Source organism: Lepidochelys kempii, chromosome 3 (genome assembly GCF_965140265.1).
Source record: "Lepidochelys kempii isolate rLepKem1 chromosome 3, rLepKem1.hap2, whole genome shotgun sequence".
NCBI lineage: Eukaryota > Metazoa > Chordata > Testudines > Cheloniidae > Lepidochelys > Lepidochelys kempii.
In genome coordinates this window covers 208,981,219-209,000,701 of record NC_133258.1, presented here as the reverse complement: position 1 = coordinate 209,000,701, position 19,483 = coordinate 208,981,219, and the positions used below count along the sequence as shown (strand labels likewise).

Sequence of the window (19,483 nt, the reverse complement as noted above, 5' to 3'; positions counted from 1 at the left end):
ATAGGATAAAACTTCTTGCCTGGCAAGCCATTCAAAATGCCCTACTAAAAATTAGAAAAAATTAAATTTTTTATTCACTGCAAATTTCAAAGTGGAATACTCTGTAAACTCAAAATTCAGGCACACAGTAGGTTGCTTTTCGCATTTAAAATTCATACTTTGGTTTTGAAATAAAAATTAACAATCTTTATCTGATTGGATTTCCTCCAGCTTCATAGCAATTAAATGTTAAATTATTAAGCAGTTAGCACTTTAAATTTAGAGTGCGGAGTGCTTAACTGAGTTCCAGAACTATAGGATCTGTGGGGTAGATTTGTGTATCTGTCCACTTATATGGTCTGTATTACCATATCTGCTCCAGGATTGATCAGAGGTATACTGAGCAATGCAAGGTGTGCTCTAGTGCCACAGGCACCAACTTTTGTCGGTGGTCTGAGCACCTCCCAACTACTTAAAATTAGGAACAAGATTTTTTTCCTTCCCAGCTGTAGGAGCAGAAGCTTGATTAGTTTTATAGGGTGTCTGTGAGTGGGTGGGAGAGTGGGTGTGTTTGGGTGTCTGAAGAACTTACGGAGGGAAAGCAAGTTAGAAGTGAATTTTTCTCATACGTGGTCAGTTCACTTGTCAAGAACTGGAATGGGCTATTGGGCTGACTGGCTATTCAGGACCATAGAGGCAGCCAGTTGGTCATAATCCTTGATGCCAGATGAAGCTCTCCATATATAAGTCTGGTGACTGATTCACAGCTCCACCAAGGTGATCTGTTTCCGTAGTAACAGCCTCTTGTGAGCTCCATATTCTTCAGCAGATCCTTGGACAGCTCCTCACCCTTAGACGTCATAAAAGGTCTCTCCAAAGACTCAGCACCAGTCCTTAGAACTGAGCCTGCAATACTCTCCTGTGAGTTCCAGAAGTAGAATTGTCATGGGCTATTCTGTAGTATTTACTTTAATATCTGTACATATAGAGCCACAGTGATCATCCGTTCACTTTAAAGGGCAATTGTTTCAATATGTGCTATTTTTTTAAACCAAGAAAATAGTGCCCGGTACCCTGTGAAATGTTGCAGGTATGAATTATTAAATATGTTAAGATCAGCACCTTCTTGTTGCATTAGTTTGTCACACTTCCTCCCAGTGAGCTCCTTCTCCAAAGTGGATAGTGTCACATGCCATCCCTTTGAGAGAACAGCCCGTGTTTTTGCTCGTTCGTCCAGCTGCAGTTCAGTGTATCCCGTGGTTTACTGCATTCCCAAAGACGTGAGAGAGAGAGAAATCCAAGAGATGCCCCACTGGAATGCCTAGGTATCCTTGGCTGTCTCAGGTTCATAGCCAAAGACCTAAGAAGGTCTTTGTCATTTTGGAGACATTCCTATTTGTGTAACTGTAGTCTCTCGTTGGGAGATAGAACCATGGACCTGCCCTTTGAGATGAGAATTTCGGAGTTGCAGACCGTAATGGTTAACTCATCTTATACCCCCTTTTCCACCCTTCTGAAGACAAGGTGCTTTTTGGCAACATCGCATTTTTTTGACCAGTATTAATTTGGCCTTTCATCTCAGATGGCCCCCTACTCTGTTTCTTTGTCCATAGCTACCCTGGGAAACTCAAGTTGTGTGCCTTGTATGTGAAAAGAGCTCTTAGTTACTAGTTATGGTAAAGTAGACCATTTTGCTTACTATTTATTTAGCAGGGTTCTTCACCAAGGACCTCATTGTTAACTAGTCTTCTACAGTGGAGACTTCAGGAATCCGATTATAGGTTTACTTATCCCTCAGCCACACTGACACTTCCGACTCCCTACTACTTTGGAGCCTAGTTGCATATTGGGCTTCTGAAGATAATGATCTGAAGGATAGTTAAATGCAGGATGAATTATTTATACCTTCAGTCTGTGAAATGTATGTCTCTGAGCACACTTGGGTGAGCCCGAACTGCCAACTGTTGCTTCAAAAAAATTTCCAATGCTGCATGGCTAAGAACGCAACTCCAACACTGCTGTTATGTGGAGGGAATGTGTTTGGGAAGCAGGACTTACTTAGGATAGGTAACTCCTTATTAGCAGATTAAAAAGCCTTTTAGATTCTGCTTTCATGAGCCACAGGTCGGGCTAACTCTGAATTCACTGCATATGCACAAGTAGGGGACTGATAGGAGGATGGGAAGAGTTTTTTATATAGGCGTTTTTGAATGCCTTTAATAGGGACGTGGTTTCTATTTTTGGTTTATGTATTTGTACATGCACCTCGCTATTCAGATTGACTCATTTATTAAATTTGAAATAAATACACTTTGGTTAAAAAGTAAGGGCACATATCTTTACAGGTTCAACAGAACTTCCTCGTCTGTACATTGCATGTATAACAAAGGCTAGTTTCATATTGATATTCATTGTTTGCAAACACAGCTACAAGACCAAAAACAAACAAACAAACAAAAGGTAAGAGCAGGAACACTGATGTCACCAAGACTGAAGATGTGTTTTTAAAGTATTCATGTATCTGGCTGAGAGATTTCAAAGGGTTAAGTTAGCAAGTTGATAGAAGTACTTTTATAGCTTTGTTGCCTGGGATCTGATAAATGCAAATGGACAGCAAACTCTGAGAGCTTAAGCATTCAGGCACTGGCTGTGTTTCATAAGATTTATTGTTTGTAGTGTTACATTATACCAGTTGTTTTTAAACACTGTCCTAAATTAAGGTGACTGCTTGGGATTGTAATGCACATGTTGCATCAAGCAAAGGGAATCTTAATAGATTTTCCAAAATGTTAATGGCAAAACTTTTCTCTCCTTTCCTCGGTAACTTTCATTTAATTTCCCAGACACTAGAGCAGTGGTGTCAAACCTCTTCAGCCTGAGGGCCAAACACATTATTTCAGAAAGGTCAGGGAGCCACAGTCAATACTTTGTGGCATGTTTTCTTCCCTGTTCTGCTCCGACTTCACTATTCATGCCCCTCCAAGTTCCCCTGCTGGGATTATCTCCATATGTGGGAAGTCTCCAGTGAATGTAAAGCTGGCATAGTCAGTTGCTACATCTCCCTTGGTTGGAGCACATTACAGTCTAGCTTCCTGTACATAGCTGGTGTACATCCCTTAGTAGACCACTGAGTTGGCGTTACTTAAAGCAGCCCTACTTTGGGCTGGAGAAGAAAATTGGGAACCGGTAACTGGCCATTGGGTCTTAGTTTCTCCTCTTCTGGGCTGCCCTGGGTGGCTGTGTGGGGTAAGGGAGCCATCCTTTGCTAGGTGCACTCCCTTTAGCTGGGACTCAGGCAGAGGCAGCTGAGCTGTTAGCAGGATTCTCAGAGCTTAATGGAAGGAAAAGCGCAGCCAGAGCTACTTTCTTCTTCCCCTTGTGATGTAGAAGTCAGCCAGCAGGTGAGCTGTTGAGTAGTTGTGGCAAAGAAGGGAAACCAGCTGCTCAGTGTGCTCCTGGTGAAGTGGTGGGACCCTTAACTGCATCTCCATAGTGTTTCAAATCAGCGCTCTTGCTCAAACTTAAAAATGGCATGACTTGGGACACGTTTCCAATTATAGTCAAATGGAAACTTTCTTTTTAACACAGTCCCCCTCCAAGAGCACAGCTGTCCCAGATCCACAAGATCTGGGCTGTTCCTGGGAACCAGTCCCTTAGGAGTGGCCCCTTTATTGTGCTGGACCCCAAGTAACCACACAATTCCACAAGGGCAGGCCTGTGGCCTCCCTGACTCCAAAACTGGGCGTTTGGGCAAAAGCTGTCCCTGTTTCTCTCCTTGTAGCCTGTCCAGCCGATCCAGACTCCTGCATGGGACTTGTTCTGCCCCTTCAGGGTACAATGCTCGCAGTAAGTGTTTGCAGCAGCATCACAGCCTTCTCAAAACAAGATAATTTATTAGTCACCTGGCATACAGAACCTGACCATGCTGAGGCTAGCATAGAGAAGCAAAGGCGAAGCCAGAGGTTAGACTGGCTATGAGGCATGCTGCTGTAGCAACCATCTTTGATTCCTCTCGGTCTCCCTTTCATTGTGTTAGTCCCATGTGAGAGCTCCCCTGTTCCTCTGAGAGTTCCATTCTTAACACAGCCACAGCATGTAACACCTTTCCCCTTTGTTCTCCAGCTCAGGACTTGCTCTGGTTCTCCACAGAGAGGTAGAGGGAAATCGTCCTTTTGGCTGTTGTTTGCTAAGTGTGAATGTCTTGGTCATCGGGGTTTCTGTTGTCTCTTCCGGATCCTCCAATCAGATATGTCAACTTTATTCAGCTTGGTTGAAAACAAGTTATTAACAGTCTGTGAGTCAGACACCTTATCTCTTCCTGATACACACCAGGTATGTCTACACGCTGCTATAGTGTGTTAAGTGTAGACGCTACATGCGCCGACAGGGAGTTCTCCCATAGAATCCTAGAATACCAGGGTTGGAAGGGACCTCAGGAGATCATCTAGTCCAACCCCCTGCTCAAAGCAGGACAAATCCCCAGTTTTTGCCCCAGATCCCAAATGGCCCCCCTCAAGGATTGAACTCACAACCCTGGGTTTAGCAGGCCAATGCTCAAACCACTGAGCTATCCCTCTCCCCCCATCAGTGAAGGTAATCCATCGCCCTGAGAGGCGATCGCTAGGTCAGTGGATGAATTCTTCTGTTGACCTAGCACCATCTACACTGCGGTTAGGTCAGTAGTGTAGCTACGTCTCTCGGGGGTGTTAATTTTTCAAGCTATACGAATATAATTTCCTTGTGGAGAGCAGCCCTCAGTACATAGTAATGCAAAGCCCCGAGGGAAACAGAGGCATGCATAGGAATCCTAAACATACCAACATTCCCACATTCATCACGACAACTTAAAGCTGTGAGGACCACGTGTTGGACATCACTGGACGAGTGGCCTGTATTAATGGGGGTGAAGAAGGGGCTGTTAGAAGAAAACCCTCCCTATGTGGTTTCTTCACTCAGCTAAGGTTCCTTCTTAACCTCAGTGCTTATTTAAAAACAGCAAAAATAAATATCTATAAAATGTTAGTTTGTTACCTAATAGGTCCCCCTGAGTTGAAAATAGCCTGTATCTGTTGCAGTGAAACTGAGTGTTACGTAAAAACAAAACAAAAAGACCAAGATTGAGGAAGAAGAGCCTGAACGTGGCATGTGTAGATTGTGGGGAGAACGTAAGGTAAACTGTAAACAGATGTGACGTTGATATTTGTTCTGTGCTTTCTAACAGAAGCTGGTGCCTTATGGAAAACCTGAGACATAGTGTGTGTATTTTTTGTCTGCTTTTGCATAGGGACGCTTTGTAATAAACAAAATTTCTGCTTCTGTAAGTGGTGTGCTCCTGTTGCTTATTCCTCACCTGAAGTCGTAGGCATTTTCTGATCTGATCCTTTTTCATCACAGCGATGATTTTTCATGTCAGGAATCAATTATATGCAGAATAAGCAGGAGCATATGAGCTCTTAAATGATTGTCTTGTTTGCATTTGTGTACATGAAGTTTGAATGTTCTTTTTTAAAAAGGGCACTAAAAAGATCAGACATACAAGTGTGAACAATGTTCCTCCAAGTGTCTCTGTTGGCTTTAGATCTGTTGGAAAACAAGAATTGTTATCCAAATCCTGGGCCAGTGCTTACATGGCAGGAAGGCACCCAATAGCTTTGCAGGTATGGGCCCTAGGGCTTATCTAAGCAGGTAAGCTAAGCAGCATGAGTTAGGGTGTGAATTAAAATTATGTAAATTTACACTGGCAATTAAAATTACGCTGGTTAATTCCCCTGCGGGCACTGTTATTCCAGTATGATGATGTCTGCCCTTGGGGTTTTTTTATGTCGCTTTGGAAGCGGTTTCTGCTAAGTCAAAAAAGCCTCTCTTGTCCTGGAGTAAGAGTGCCCACACTATTGAGTTATATCAGTATAACTGGAAAAATCCCCTGTGTACATGAGCACTTAGAGTAGAAGTGCTCAATACCAGCTTCAGAAAGTTGCATAGGTAAACATTTATTTTGCAGAAAACGGAATATTTTGTTACCTGTTGGTGGGTGATCAGATGAATGTCCAATTTCTGAATATTGTAGCTGGGGACAATATTTTCATGAGTCTGGGTTTTTTGGTTTTTGTTTTTTGATGATCGGATGCCAGTTTCTTGGGGAATAGGTTACTTTTTCTCCCCTCCCCCCCCCCACCAACAATGGATGCACTCTGTGATTTAGAGTACTGAAGTGTGTCATGATATGACTAGTACTGCTCCTGTGTGATGATGGTGAAAGTTATTCGGTGGCTAGCAAGTGTTAAATTAATGTTGAGAGTTTATTTCTGCCTGCTTGCATGGCTAATTATGACTTGACACTTCTGATTTTGTGATTTGGCAGCACCACAGAAAGTCCTTTCTGAAAACCTCAGATTGATTTCACTCTCAGCCACCTAACCATGATACTAATTTCTTGAATTGCTGAGCTTTTATCATTTGAAGCCTATATAAAGGCTCATAACACATCCTCTTAGGGGAGAACGTTGGAACAGAGGGACGTATGTTCTTTCTCCCATTAACTTTTTATTGTTCCATTAATGCCCCTTTTTAAAGTGGTTCTAGACTAAAACAGTGTGTTTGGTTTTTGTTTCCCTTACCTCCCAACCCCTTTCTCCCACTCCAGTTTCTTTTAATGTGGTTGTAGTTGGTTAAAAACGTCGTAACACGAGGGTATCTGAACTACTTGTTTTAATGGTGGGCTGAAAAGTTGATTTTCTGTATGTAGCATTGAGAAACTTTACATTAGTTTAGTTGTAACTTCTTCTGGGGAAGACAATTGCCTAGGTCAGTTGGGCTCATTTAGGTTGGTTTTTATTCTCCTCCACATCCTCCTTTGAGTTGTTTTCCCAGTTCCAAAATGTTCCCATCAAATATCATGAGGACTTTATTCATTTTGTTAGCTGCTGAATTTCATTCAGTAAAATTGTGCCTGATAAAACCTTCACAATGAAGGTTGATTGGCACTAGTCTGTCACTACTGTAGCTTGAAAACAAAATGTATATCTGAGCAAGCAAATAATAGTTTGGCTCAAAAATCAATTTTCCAGCAAGACCGGAGCCAGACACTTACTTAGGTGATTGTCCCTCCTCCTCCCACTTTTTTACTGCCTTACTAATCCTTTGAATATTTTGAGATTGAAAGCTATGTGCATTCCCTTGTGATTCCTTTTAGTTATTTTTTTAGCCAAGTTTGTGAAGTACTCTGTTAAAAAAGTGTTGTCATGCTTCTTAGAGTCTGAGTGTATACTTCCAGTTAATATATCTTATGTCAGTGTGATGCTCTACCCGAGGCACTCAGAACTCTCTCTGCCTCAGCACGGGAGAGCTGTGCTGGAGGTTAGACAGTGTCAGGGCCCTGCTACACCAGTCTGTCTGCCTCACCAGCAACCTCCAGTTCCAGAGTTCCCCAGAGACTTCTCTGTGCAGCATCCAGTCCCTCTCACTGGACACTCTCAGAAATTAAGTTTGCTGCCTGCAAAGAGGCAGTGTACACACTCGCCTGGCTCCGTGAGGCTACACACTCTACATTAAAACACAGCACTGAGATGATTTATAGTAAAACTAAGAGTAAGTTTATTAATAAAGAACATAGATTTAAGTTATACTAAGCAGAGATAACAGAAAATAGTTGAAAGCAAAACAAAACATGCTTTCTAAAACTTAATTCTACCAAGTTATCTTTGCCTAAAATAGTTTGACTTACATCAAGCTACCAGCATCTCCAGCCCTCTAGGAGGCAAGAGGATCCAATGTTCACAGACTCAAAGGTTGCTGTTCCCTTTGTCCCCTATGTGATGGATAACCAGAATTTCTTTTTGCTCCCCTTATGTTTCCCAGAGTCCATTGTCTTTGTCTTAGGAGCCAAGAAAACCATCTGGGGGTTCAGACTCTGGTGAGCTCACCAAGCTGTTTCTTCCACTGCTTGATTGCTTTGGTTACCTCATATGTAAATGTACTTTCATTGTGTATGGCTTACAAAACTTGTCCCAGATATGTAAATTCAGTCCTTTGTCTAAGGCAGGCTTGTCTAGCCTCTGCCTCCAAAACATATTTTAAGAACATATTTCCAGCACACACAACTCTTTATCCACATCCCTTACTGCATCACTCAGTGATATTCATGACCAGTGTCTCACCAGTTTTTGTACTGTCTTACTCAATGCACTTTTATAGTACAGTAATATTGTATACAATGAGTTAATTCAGTTGCTTATTCTTCGGGGTTCAGATCACCTGTTCTCTGTCCCGGGGTGCCTGGACCCAGATTGTGACAATCAGCATAGATCTGCTTTCCAACGTGGCATGCACCAAATTGTCTGTTAAAAGATGATCATTTCTCTCGCTGTTTCAGAATTGCGATTTTATGTTCACTTTAAATTCTGTTTCTTAAAATGAGTAACGAAGCTGTCAACTATATATTTTTTTTAAAATGTGAAAGTTATGTATTGGCACACTTTTAGCAGCCAATGCCACCCCCCCATCTGTTTTTTCTGTTATAATGCTTGATAAAAGGAAGAAATTAAAACTCTGTAACTAAGGGGAATCGTTCTTTAGATTGTGCAATAATAATATATTCCCAGATATAAATAAACATCCCTCCCCCAAAACCTCACAATGTACTTTAACTTCTAGGTTGACAAAAATGAGATTTTTCTTCATTTTTGGACATTTCGGTACTATTTGACCTAAAAGCCTAAAACTGTTGTCTTGATGGATTAAAAGAGAAAGTTGTAGAGGTGTCCTCCAACAGGCAGAGAAACTAATTAAATGTGGTTCTACTCAGCAAAGTAACGGGGGAAAATGGCACCGTAATCAGTAGACCGTCACTCTGTATGCATTGAGTTCCTTCTGATCACTTTAGTGATGCTATATGTTTATGCTGCTTCATACTACCGATAGCTGTGTTGTTTCTACAAGCCTCTGGGAAAGCGAGTTAGTTTTTGTTCTGTTTCACACGCCACTCAGAGAACAGCTAACAAACTGCAGAGCCAATTCTGCCCTGGTACACCTTGATTCTGCTCCCAGAAAACAGGGTTGAACAGGTCTGTCAGAAAACAAAATTTGGCCTGTGCCATCTTTTACTATTATCTTATGGCTGAGCCAGAAAGAAGCCAGCTTGATTTTGAGATTCCATTTCAATTTGGAGGACTCATCAGTAAGTAAAATGTTTGTTTTTCCTTGTAAGCAAAGCACATTTGAATTGGGAATCATTAAAATACTAAAAATTACAATCCCGGGATGCTGTTTTCACAGTATCCCTTTGTCAGATTTGAGCCACACTTTCAGAGTTTGGGAGGAGAGTGCACTTCCTTCATTGCTTACACATTTGGGCTGTTCAAAATAATAGGATTTTTTTAAATATATTTTGAGTTTTAAAACAAAAGGCTGTTGCTAACCATGTTTTTAGGAAACCAGTTTCTCTTTTAAAACCGTGCCATTGTCATATGGTGTAATGCATGATTTACAGGAAGGGAGAACCTCTGATTATCGCTCACAACTAGGGCACCTCTCTCCCAAACTGGCAGCTGCACTTCTGACAGGGTAGAGCTCTGGTAGGCATTGATATCTAGGCAAGTAGCTCGGGTCCTTCTTGTGTCTTGGAAGCCATCTGTCAGAAGGCCCTGAAATTTGAAACGCAGGAAGTTTGTGGTGCATTCAGGCCCAAGTCAGCTCCTGTTTTTTATTCTTCCCCTTCCACACACATGGAGAGACTGCTTACCTGCCTCCTGATGTAAAGGCCAGCTCCATCCACGTACATTTGGCAGCTATTTTAGCCTGTCATGAACTGATTCAAAAGAGACCAGTGCCTAGTGATGTGGGAGATGAGGCTCTCAAAATAAGCCAGTTAGAGGCTTAGGAGATCCTTGTTGTCAGGTTGAGGCAGTGTTTGACATTTGAAACCTCATGTTAAACAGCCCCCAGTGTTAGGGGAGAATGACGTCACCCTGACAAAGCTGATGAAATTTTCTTTCGAGCCATTCAGTTCCTGTGAGCTAAATTATCTCGCATGGAAGGTTGCTTTCTTGCTGGGAGTCCTTTCAGCTCACAGGCGGAAGTGAGCTTCAGGCTGTCGTGACCGATCCAGTTTACACCAGGTTTAAGGTGGTGCTGTGGAATCATTGAAGAATCCTCCCCACAGTGGTCTGAGAGTTCCACTCCATTAAGTTTGTCATCCTGCCAACATTTCTGTCGTGCCTTCTTTTCCCTTCCCCATGAGGCCCTTCTCCATGTACTCAGTGTCAAAAGGTCTGTGGGGCGCAAAGTTTCATTTGGGGCAGACTAAAGCCCTTAGGAAGTCCACTCAACTTCTTGCTGTTTTTCACACCAATCAGTGTGGGCAGTGCTGTAATAGTGTCTGACTTCTTTTTATAGCTTGGCCGGCCAGAAGCTAGAAGACTGTAAGAACATAAAAATGGCCATACTGGGTCAGATCAATGGCCTTTGTAGCCTAATAGCCTGTTTTCTGACAGTGTTCGGTGCCAGATGCTTCGGAGGGAACAAACAGAACGTGCCAGTTATTCAGTGAGCCATCCCCTGTCGTCCAGTCTCAGCTTCTGGCAGTCCGAAGTTTAAGGAGCCTCAGAACATCGAGTTGATCCCTGATCATCTTGGCTACTAGCGATTGATGGACTTGTCATCCATGAAGTTACCTAATTCTTTGTTGAACCCAGTTATACTTTTGGCCTTTACAACATCCCCTGGCAGTGAGTTCCACTGGTTAACTGCATTTCTTTAAGAAGTGCTTCCTTATGTTTGTTTTAAACCTGCTGCTTGTTTCATTGGGTGACTCCTGGTTCTTGTGTTCTGGGAAGGGGGTAAATATACTTCCTTATTCACTTTCTCTAAACCATTCATGATTTTATAGACTTTTATCATTCTTCCCCCCCCCCCCCCCCCAGCAGTCGTCTCTTTTCCAAGCTCATCAGTCCCAGATTTTTTAATCTCTCCTTGGATGGTAGCTGTTTCTTAACCCCAAACATTTTCATTGACCACCTCTGTACTTTTCTCATTTCTAATGCATCTTTTTTGAGATGGGTTGACCAGAACTGCATGCAGTATTCAAGGTGTGGGGGCACCATGGATTTATACCAGTGATACTCAGACCCTTAGTGGTTCAGAAGCCATATTTGTGATCAGCATTACCCAAAAGAGCCACAGCACTGTGAATTCGTTGTTTCACTTACTATAGTACTATATAGTTGTATTTAAACAGTATGAGGGGAAATATTTAGTGTGTGTATATATTTTTTTCTCACAGCAAAATGACTGACCAAGTATTTTATCAACTACAATTGGTTAATAACATAGTAAAAGCATCCTGATTAGTTAATAACTTAGGTTAATAATTAAATCACACGGTGTTTTATCTATTGTGCTGCAAATAGCCGCAGGAAACACATTAAAGAACATCTTGTGGCTTGTGAGCCTGTCTCAATATCACCTATATATACGATGATATTATGATATCTTCCGTCTTAGTATCTATCCCTTTCCTAATGGTTCCTCACATTCTGTTAGCATTTTTGACTACCACTGCATACAGAGCAGATGTTTTCAGAGAACTATCCATAATGACCCCCATCATTTGTATGTATAATTGGAATTATGCAGTACTCTGCCTTTATCAACATTGAATTTCATCTGCCATTTTGTTGCCCAGTCACCCAGTTTTGTGAGATCCCTTGTAACTCTTATTTTGTGAGCTTCACCTTCTGTTCAAGGAAAGGAACTGACTTTAGAGGGCAGTAGTTATGCCTCTGTGGGTGGCATGCAAAGGTTAGTATGAGTCTGGCTCATGCTTTACCTTACTCCCGCTGCCCTCAGATCAAAATTATAAGAGCTATGGCAGATCCACCTGTGTCATACTAGAAAACTAAGACCCAAGAGTGAGGACTCTGATTACCTGGTATTTTCAGAGAAGCAGAATTGCAGGTAAATAATTTTCTCTTGCTCTCTTATGCAGCTTCCAGTGATTGTACTCTTAGGTTTTTTGTTAAAAAAACTGCATTCACAAAAATTGAGTCCACAAATTTTGGACAGAGTAAGTTTAATAGATTTTTTTTTCCTATTGTACGTTAATTTCAACAAGTAACCTTTGGAAATTTCAAAGTACTCTTCATTTTTGTTCTGATGCAGCTTCCAGGTGGGAGTCTCCCTCAATACGTGAAGACATGCAGCCAGAAATATGGATTGCACAGGAACTGCGGCGTATTGGAGATGAGTTTAATGCTTCCTATTGCCCAAGAAGGGTAACTTTATTTTTTTATTTATTTATTTATTTTTTAATTTTCTGTTTCCTTACATGCAAACTTTGAAAGGGAAAGGTTTATAACTTCTGGAAATATGTCTTGTTGCAAATGTTTCATGTTCCCAAATGTACAGAGATGTGCATAACATACACGTTTGTGTATATGCGGGTAATACTTACCTTAAGGTAAGTCTTGACTCCATAGTGAAGGTTATTTTGAATTTTTCACTTAAAACTAGGATTCAGCCTCTTCTCTGTGAAGTATACAGTGTATCTTCCCCTAATTTAAAGTACCCAGAGCCATCAAAATGCTTTCAAACATGTGTAAGTGCTTTGCTGGATCAAGACTATAATCTGGGAGTTAAAATTGTGTGTGGGGAGGGAGGCGTTTAGGCTTTTCAGGTGAATCTGCAAATTTAGTTTGAGTTAAAACTGGGCATTTTAAGAAACTTGCTCTGGTGACTCTTGCTTTACTTTTACTCATTTATCTAAAACACCACTGCTCCCACAAACCCCAAACTATGCACATACCCATAGGCTGAGAATCTCTCAGACAGATTGCTTTTCATATTTTTAAAATAATGCAACAGTTTTTGTTTCTGTGTTGTGATGTGGCTGGAGAAATATTTTAGATGCTGAATGGATGATCCAGCACCATCATATTTAATTTAAAGATATCTCTTGTTACTTCTCCTGCTTGTCCCCCCTCACAGCCAGTTGCCCCCAAGGTCGCCCCAAATGCTGCTCCTCATTCCCCAGGCACATTCTTGCTCCTCCTCTGCTCTTATGAGGGGTGGGCAGCCATATGTGGGATGCCTGTGGGGCAAACAGCCAGGGTGTGGGAACATGGGTGGTGAGTGGAGATGTAGGGACTGAGATGGAACAGTTCTGAGTCAGTCGGTTACCTCAGTGCTGAGGTGGCAGTCCTTGGACTTTCGTCACTGCTCCCTTGGCACCCCAGCACAGCCCTGCTCTGACCTAGGCACCCTCTACAGACATGTGCTTCCCTGCACACAACTCTGCTCCCCTTCTGCAGTGTGTTTTGAAACTTTTCTTATCTTATTTTTCAGTCTTAAAATATACTGGTACTATTTTTAAAATAGCATATAAAATTGTAATGCTGTAAAATTCTGCCTTTATGTATATGAGGCAAAGTGGATAGAATTGAAATTACAAATTAATCCTAAAACTAAGCTAACAATTGTTTTTTAGACGGAATTAAGTCAAAAAGTGATTGACTCAGCTTTACAATATTTATTCTAAACGGCTTGCATGTTTATACATGCAATTTCTAGCCATTAACTTGTCCTTCCTCTCTTTTGAGAGGAGAACGACACCAAGCACAAGTGTCGCTAGGTCATAATCATAAAGTTTAAGGCCAGCAGGGACCACCAGATCATTAAGCTGACCTGTATATCACAGGTCACTAACACCGCCCAGTAACCCCCATGCTAAACCCAACAAGCATAATTAGACCAAAGTGTTACAGCCCTCAGCAGACTAACCTGCTGTGTGCCACAGGCTGAGAACAGCGGAGACAGGTGCACCAGTACCCAAGGTCCCTATCGATTAAGTGAGAGATGAGACGTTAACTGCTTGGATTTTTAACTGACTTCCATGAATGGTAAGTCAGTGACACGAGATTATTCTTTTTTTTTTTTTTTTTTTTTTAATAAAGAGAATCCATACAGTACTTGTCCTTGACTTTCATTTTGGGGGCTTTCAACTGTCTCAATCTCAGTGCAACCTGTTCTTCTCCCAAGCTGCTTCTTGACCCCATCGGCCCTCTTCACTGTTATCTCTTCTGTGTCATCTAGTTCTCTGTACCCTATTATTTCTCTCCTGATGTTGCTAATACTTTGTGTGAGGTACTGAGTTTAGCAGCATATACTACAGCTGCATTAACATCATCTGAAGAAAAATCTTTTCCTAAGTATTTTAATTTGTTTTTCTTTTATTTTTGTTAATGGAACAAGCTGACAGAAAAGGCTTGCTTGCTTGCTTATTTCCTGGATGATCCTATCACTGTTGGGGAAGGGAGATTCCTCCTTTCCCTAAGTCATTTTTACATAAAAGAGCTAATGAAGTCCTAGATCCACCCACTGGAGAATTCTACCTGGCACAAGGGAAGTTACATGTGATATTCTGTGACGTGTTGTCTGATGCTCTCATTTTTCTTTGAGATTTATGCACTGGTGGAATGTGTTTTGAAGTCGTTGCTGTTGACTTCTTTTCACTATAGGTTTCCTACATCTCACTGGATATAGTGCTACATTATATAATACTTCTCCTTTGATTGTTGTTAGAATCAGATCTTGAACAAGAACATTCACAGGATGCATTCATGCTACACTGTTTGTCATCCTATCTTCTGGCTTCCCATAAAACTTATTGTTTGGTCCCCACAGTATGAATTCAACACTGTTTTGAAAATTTAGCCAAAACAATTAAATAGAAATATTGTTCAAAGGTAGTTGACTCAAGGCTGATGTCCTAATTGTGCATGGTAAATACATTATATTCATTTTTATGGTATGACATAAGCTGTACTGTACAATGAGCTAGAATCGGACTTCCAAGTTTAACTCATGGTTAAAAACACATAGTAAAGAGTTTTTTAACTTGCAAACTAGAAAAGCTGTATTTCCTGTACATGCCAAACTTTTCACAGACAGTGAAGGCATTAATATAAATGAACATAAAAATGATTCTTCTAGTGTTCCAGCTGTATGGATTCAAATGAAACAGGTTCTTAGCGCTGGAGCTAAAAGTTCATATTTGGGAAAACAATATCTGAAATAGATATTTTGACATTGAAGGATTCATGGGTAATGATTGAATACCATGAAAATGTAAAACTCCTTTTTATATGCAATTTTGTTTTAGCCATATTGGTTCTGGGATATTAGAGAGACCAGATGGGTGAGGGAATATCATTTATTGGACCAACTTCTGTTGATGAAAGACAAGCTTTTGAGCTTACAGAGGACCTGAAGAGCTCTCTGTAAGCTTGAAAGCCTGTGTCTCTCACCCACAGAAGTTGGTCCAATAAAATGTATTACCTCACCCACCTGGTCTCTCGAAAACTCCATTTTGACAGTTGTGACCATTAGAAACTGGTTTATATATATAATTCACTAAGATATTGAAATTAAAAATGATGCTGTGCAAATGTCTGTCTTAGGGCAGGTCTACACTACAGGGCTCAGTCGACCTAAGTTACACAACTCCAGCTACGTCAATAACATAACTGGAATCAACGTACCTTAGGCCGACTTATTACGGTGTCTACACTGCGCTGGTTTGACGGGAGGAACTCTCCTGTCGACTTACTTTATGCTTCTCGTTGTGGTGGAGGGCCAGAGTCAGCAGGAGAGCGATCAGTGGTCAATTTAGCGGGATCGACCCCCTGGTGGATTGATCGCCGTGCGTCTATCCCCCAGTAAGTGGAGACAAGCCCTTAGTCTAAGCAAACTTCCTGGGGCAGTGTGATCTAGTGGATTGGTCCCTATACTAGGAAATAGGACGCATGGGTTTCATTCTCTGCTACTGCTCTTGAAAACACTTCATGACTGTTCCTGTTTCGCCATCAGTAGAATGGGGACTATAACACTTAGCTTCGTTTGTAAACCACTTTGAGAAATATGTATGAAAAAAGTTATATTAAACTCTTGCTCTGATTAATTCAGATGGATTGATTTTAAATCACCAGTTTTAATCAGGATTTCAGTTGGCAAACGGGAAACATTAAAATTAATCTTATTTTTCATTTGTGCTTTTTATTAGTTTTCCTATAGAAAGGCTGATTCATGCTCGTTGGTAACCATTAAAACATGCTGATTTGCAACTAAATATATCCTTTACACTAAATCTGGTTTGTTTTTGCTAACCAGGAGATATACTACAGCTATATGCATTTATTTAAGCAATTGTATAGTTTAATATATATTTATTGTGGTTATTAATTTTTACATTTATGTTCAAAAATTTACTAGATTTTTACACATAATCTGTGTCAAATTGCAGTTGGATGGAAATTGGAATTAAATTAACACTGGGCAGACCCCTGCATTCTAAAATTGCTAACGTAGTTACAACTAATACAAATGTGCCGCATAGGTAAGCGGGGGAAGTGAGTTCATCAAACCCTGTTTTGCATTTGAAACGAGCTGATTAAACTACGTATTATCTGTGGGGAGTGAATGGAACTGATAGTTTCTGGTTACTGTGCCCTTCGAGGTTTCAGAACTAGTAGATCTTATCCTCACGAACCTTGGTTTTTATTCAGAGATTTGAAGAGGAAAATAAGCTTTCCTGCTTTTTCAACCCCCAGTTGGTTTCTCAACTTTGCACAAGTCCTTGAACTGAACTAGGAGAGTAGAATGAAATGACGAAAATAGTCTGACAAACACTGGTTTAGCACCAACCTGCTCACTGGTTTCTTTAAAACGAGGGTGGCAAATATGTAGTGTTTGAATGTTCTAATTGATTGTTAATTATTTTAAGATATAGGTTGTCATAATTGCTAATTTAATTTAAAATAGGTTTGCAAACAAAGAAAAATATACTAAAATTTGATTTTAAAAGTGGGGTTTTTATTTAATTTTTTTTATCCACCCTGGCTGAATCTCTTTTTGTGTAATAAGTTGAACGTGGTAACAGTTTGACAAGTCACCTGACACCAAAGATAAAACACTCCTTAATCCATAGGGCTTCTAGAGGGTAATGGATGTTATTGGTCTGTGTAAAGATAGTATAATTATCCTGTGGTATTTCAACTAGACCCATTCTCAGTCATGTGCTAACTGCATTTTGAAGGAACAGAATAGTACATTGTGTGGGTTATTGGAAAAGGTTTTCTTCTATAGGGGCTTGTGTTCAAATCTGTGTAAAGTCACAAGATTTTAATAGACTTGAGCACATTTTAATACCCATAGGCAGTCTGTTCAAGAGAAAATCAGAATTGAAGTAAAAAGGTTGTGGCAGGTACTGGAAATTTATATAATTTATGTAATTTTCAATCCCACTTTTTATACATCCTAACAGTCGGTTTGCTCTTTTGACTGTTGCTGTGCCATGGGCATGTCTTTTCCTTAAGCTGACCACAGTAATGCTCTGGCCTCTTTCCTGAATGGTTAGTTAAATTCTAAATTAACAGTTAGTACTTGTAGTTCAAATTATTCCTTCTGTTTGTTAACACTGAAATTAATCTGCTGCTGTTTTCCTCATTCACCTGCAAGTGATAACTGAGATGGCTGTGATGACTCTGCTTTTAGAGATTGAGATGTTTGGTCATATCACAAGTTTTAAGATGTGCTTTTATCCAAGGTTTGTAAAAATTACCAATCCTAAGGTAAAGGAGTGAAAAATTGATAAAGCATTCCCTCCCAAAATCTATTAAATGGTAGTATTCAGGTTGTGAGCGTACCATGGATTTCTAGATAGGCAATATATTTTCTGTCTTATCTATCTATCCCTTTCTTAAGGACTCCCAACGTTCTGTTTGCTTTTTTGACTGCTACTACACATTGAGTGGATGTTTTCAGAGAACTATCCACAATGACTCCAGCATCTTTCTTGAGTGGTAACAGCTAATTTAGACCTCATCATTTTATATGTATAGTTGAGATTGTTTTCCCATGTGCATTACTTTGCATTTATCAACACTGAATTTCATCAGCCATTTTGATGCCCAGTCACCCAGTTTTCAGAGATCGTTTTGTAGCTCTTCGCAGTCTGCCTGGGACTTAACTGTCTTGAGTGGTTTTGTATCATCCACAGATTTTGCTACCTCACTGTTTACTCCTTTTTCCAGATCATTTATGAATATGTTGAATAGGACTGGTTCCGGTACAGACCCCTGGGGGACACCACTATTCACCTCTCTACATTCTTAAAACTGACCATTTATTCCAAGAGCAAGTAGTAAATTTCCTGCCTTTTCTTTTCTTTTTTTTTATGTGGGAGCATTTACTACAGAGGATAAAATAGGTGTTGCCAGTCATCTGCAAGGTACTCTGTGGAGTTCTCTTCCTTCCCTGTTGATTAGTAGATTTGTACCTTCTCTTTCCAACAGGATGAAAGCCATGACCAGGGCTTTGCAACTTGCTGGAGATCCAAACAATCCAGCTCATTCCAAAATGCCAGCTACATTTTTAGGAATTTACTCCTTTATTGTATATAGGCTCTACATGGTCAGTAGGGGCACAATTAGTGTTAGATCGCAAGCGGCACAATTCATCTACATTCACTCAAAACAGGAAGGCACTTAGTCCATCACAGTTGCTGTTTGACCATAGGAGACTTCTTCAGTGCTCATCAAGGATTCCTGCAATTTGCAATAGATCCTCAGCATTTTCAGTGTTCCATTTTTCTCTTTGGCCTAACACTAGCACTGAGAGGTTGTTCAAAGATCATGATGGTGGTGCCTGCAGCTATCCATTACACCATCTCTCCATTCTTCTTTACCTGGATAATTGGCAGCTTGTGGCTTTTAAGGAGTGGGTCAGCTTTGTTAGCAGTTCTAGCAGTAGTGTTTCCTCTGTCTCAACAAGACAGACTTGATAAACCAAAACAAAAGCAAGCTCATCTGGGGGGCTCTTTTGGATATCATCAGGCTCAGGGAGATGCACACCCAGTTATCAGAAGTCATGACCTGGCTCACAGAACTGTTGCCATAAGCCAGGAGGTTCTCCTGTCCTCTCCTGTGAACTTCCCTGACTCAGTTCTCCCCCACTCAGCAGAACTTCATGTGTCTGTTCTTCTCAGAAGTCCTCCTGGTGGTGGCAGCTCTCCAGGGAACTTATTGGAAGGTATGCCCTTGCAAGAGTCACATCACCACCGATGTCAGACTCAAGGTGGGGAGCAGGTCTCCTATGCAGAAATGCCCAGGAAATGTGGTCCAGACAGGACCACATCAAGATCCTTGGCTTCTGAGCAGCAAGCTTAGCCTTGTTCCAGTTCAAGGACATGGTCTCTGACTCTGGTGTGGTGGCTTCTGATCTGTAACTAAAGGGGAGAACTTCAGCCAGAGAGGAGAGGGTTCTCTTAGAAGGGGTGGAGAAGCATGTTAGAACTTAGCAGCCATGCAGGTAGCAGGCTGTACAGGAGATGTACGGGTGGACTGGTGGGTCACCAAGGCATCTGTTATAGTGAGCAGTCTCTGAACAGGACAGCCATCCTCTCACGTTGCTCAATCTGGGGGAGGATTGAAGTGCATCTCCTTTGCCTGTCAAC

The 19,483-nt window shown here is 41.0% G+C and overlaps 1 protein-coding gene and 1 long non-coding RNA gene across 18 annotated transcripts in view; one reads left to right on the top strand and one right to left on the bottom strand.

The window, feature by feature from the left end:
• Positions 1 to 19,483, bottom strand: part of LOC140909795 (uncharacterized) — a 193,349-nt gene that overhangs the window by 7,669 nt on the left and 166,197 nt on the right. The window lies entirely within an intron of this gene.
• The window catches only part of BCL2L11 (BCL2 like 11), a 42,918-nt gene that overhangs the window by 11,322 nt on the left and 12,113 nt on the right, over positions 1 to 19,483 (top strand). For 10 of the 15 annotated variants that reach the window (XR_012158352.1, XM_073339916.1, XM_073339918.1 and 7 more), the window contains one exon: positions 12,136 to 12,248. Coding sequence is in view for 14 of the 15 variants with exons in the window: in XM_073339916.1 (XP_073196017.1) it covers positions 12,136 to 12,248 (113 nt within the window). In the remaining variant the exon portion in view is untranslated. Of the gene's footprint in view, positions 1 to 7,836; positions 7,892 to 10,469; positions 10,661 to 12,135; positions 12,249 to 19,483 lie in introns of those variants that run through there. The other 5 variants (XM_073339929.1, XM_073339921.1, XM_073339920.1 and 2 more) reach the window with 3 other exon arrangements.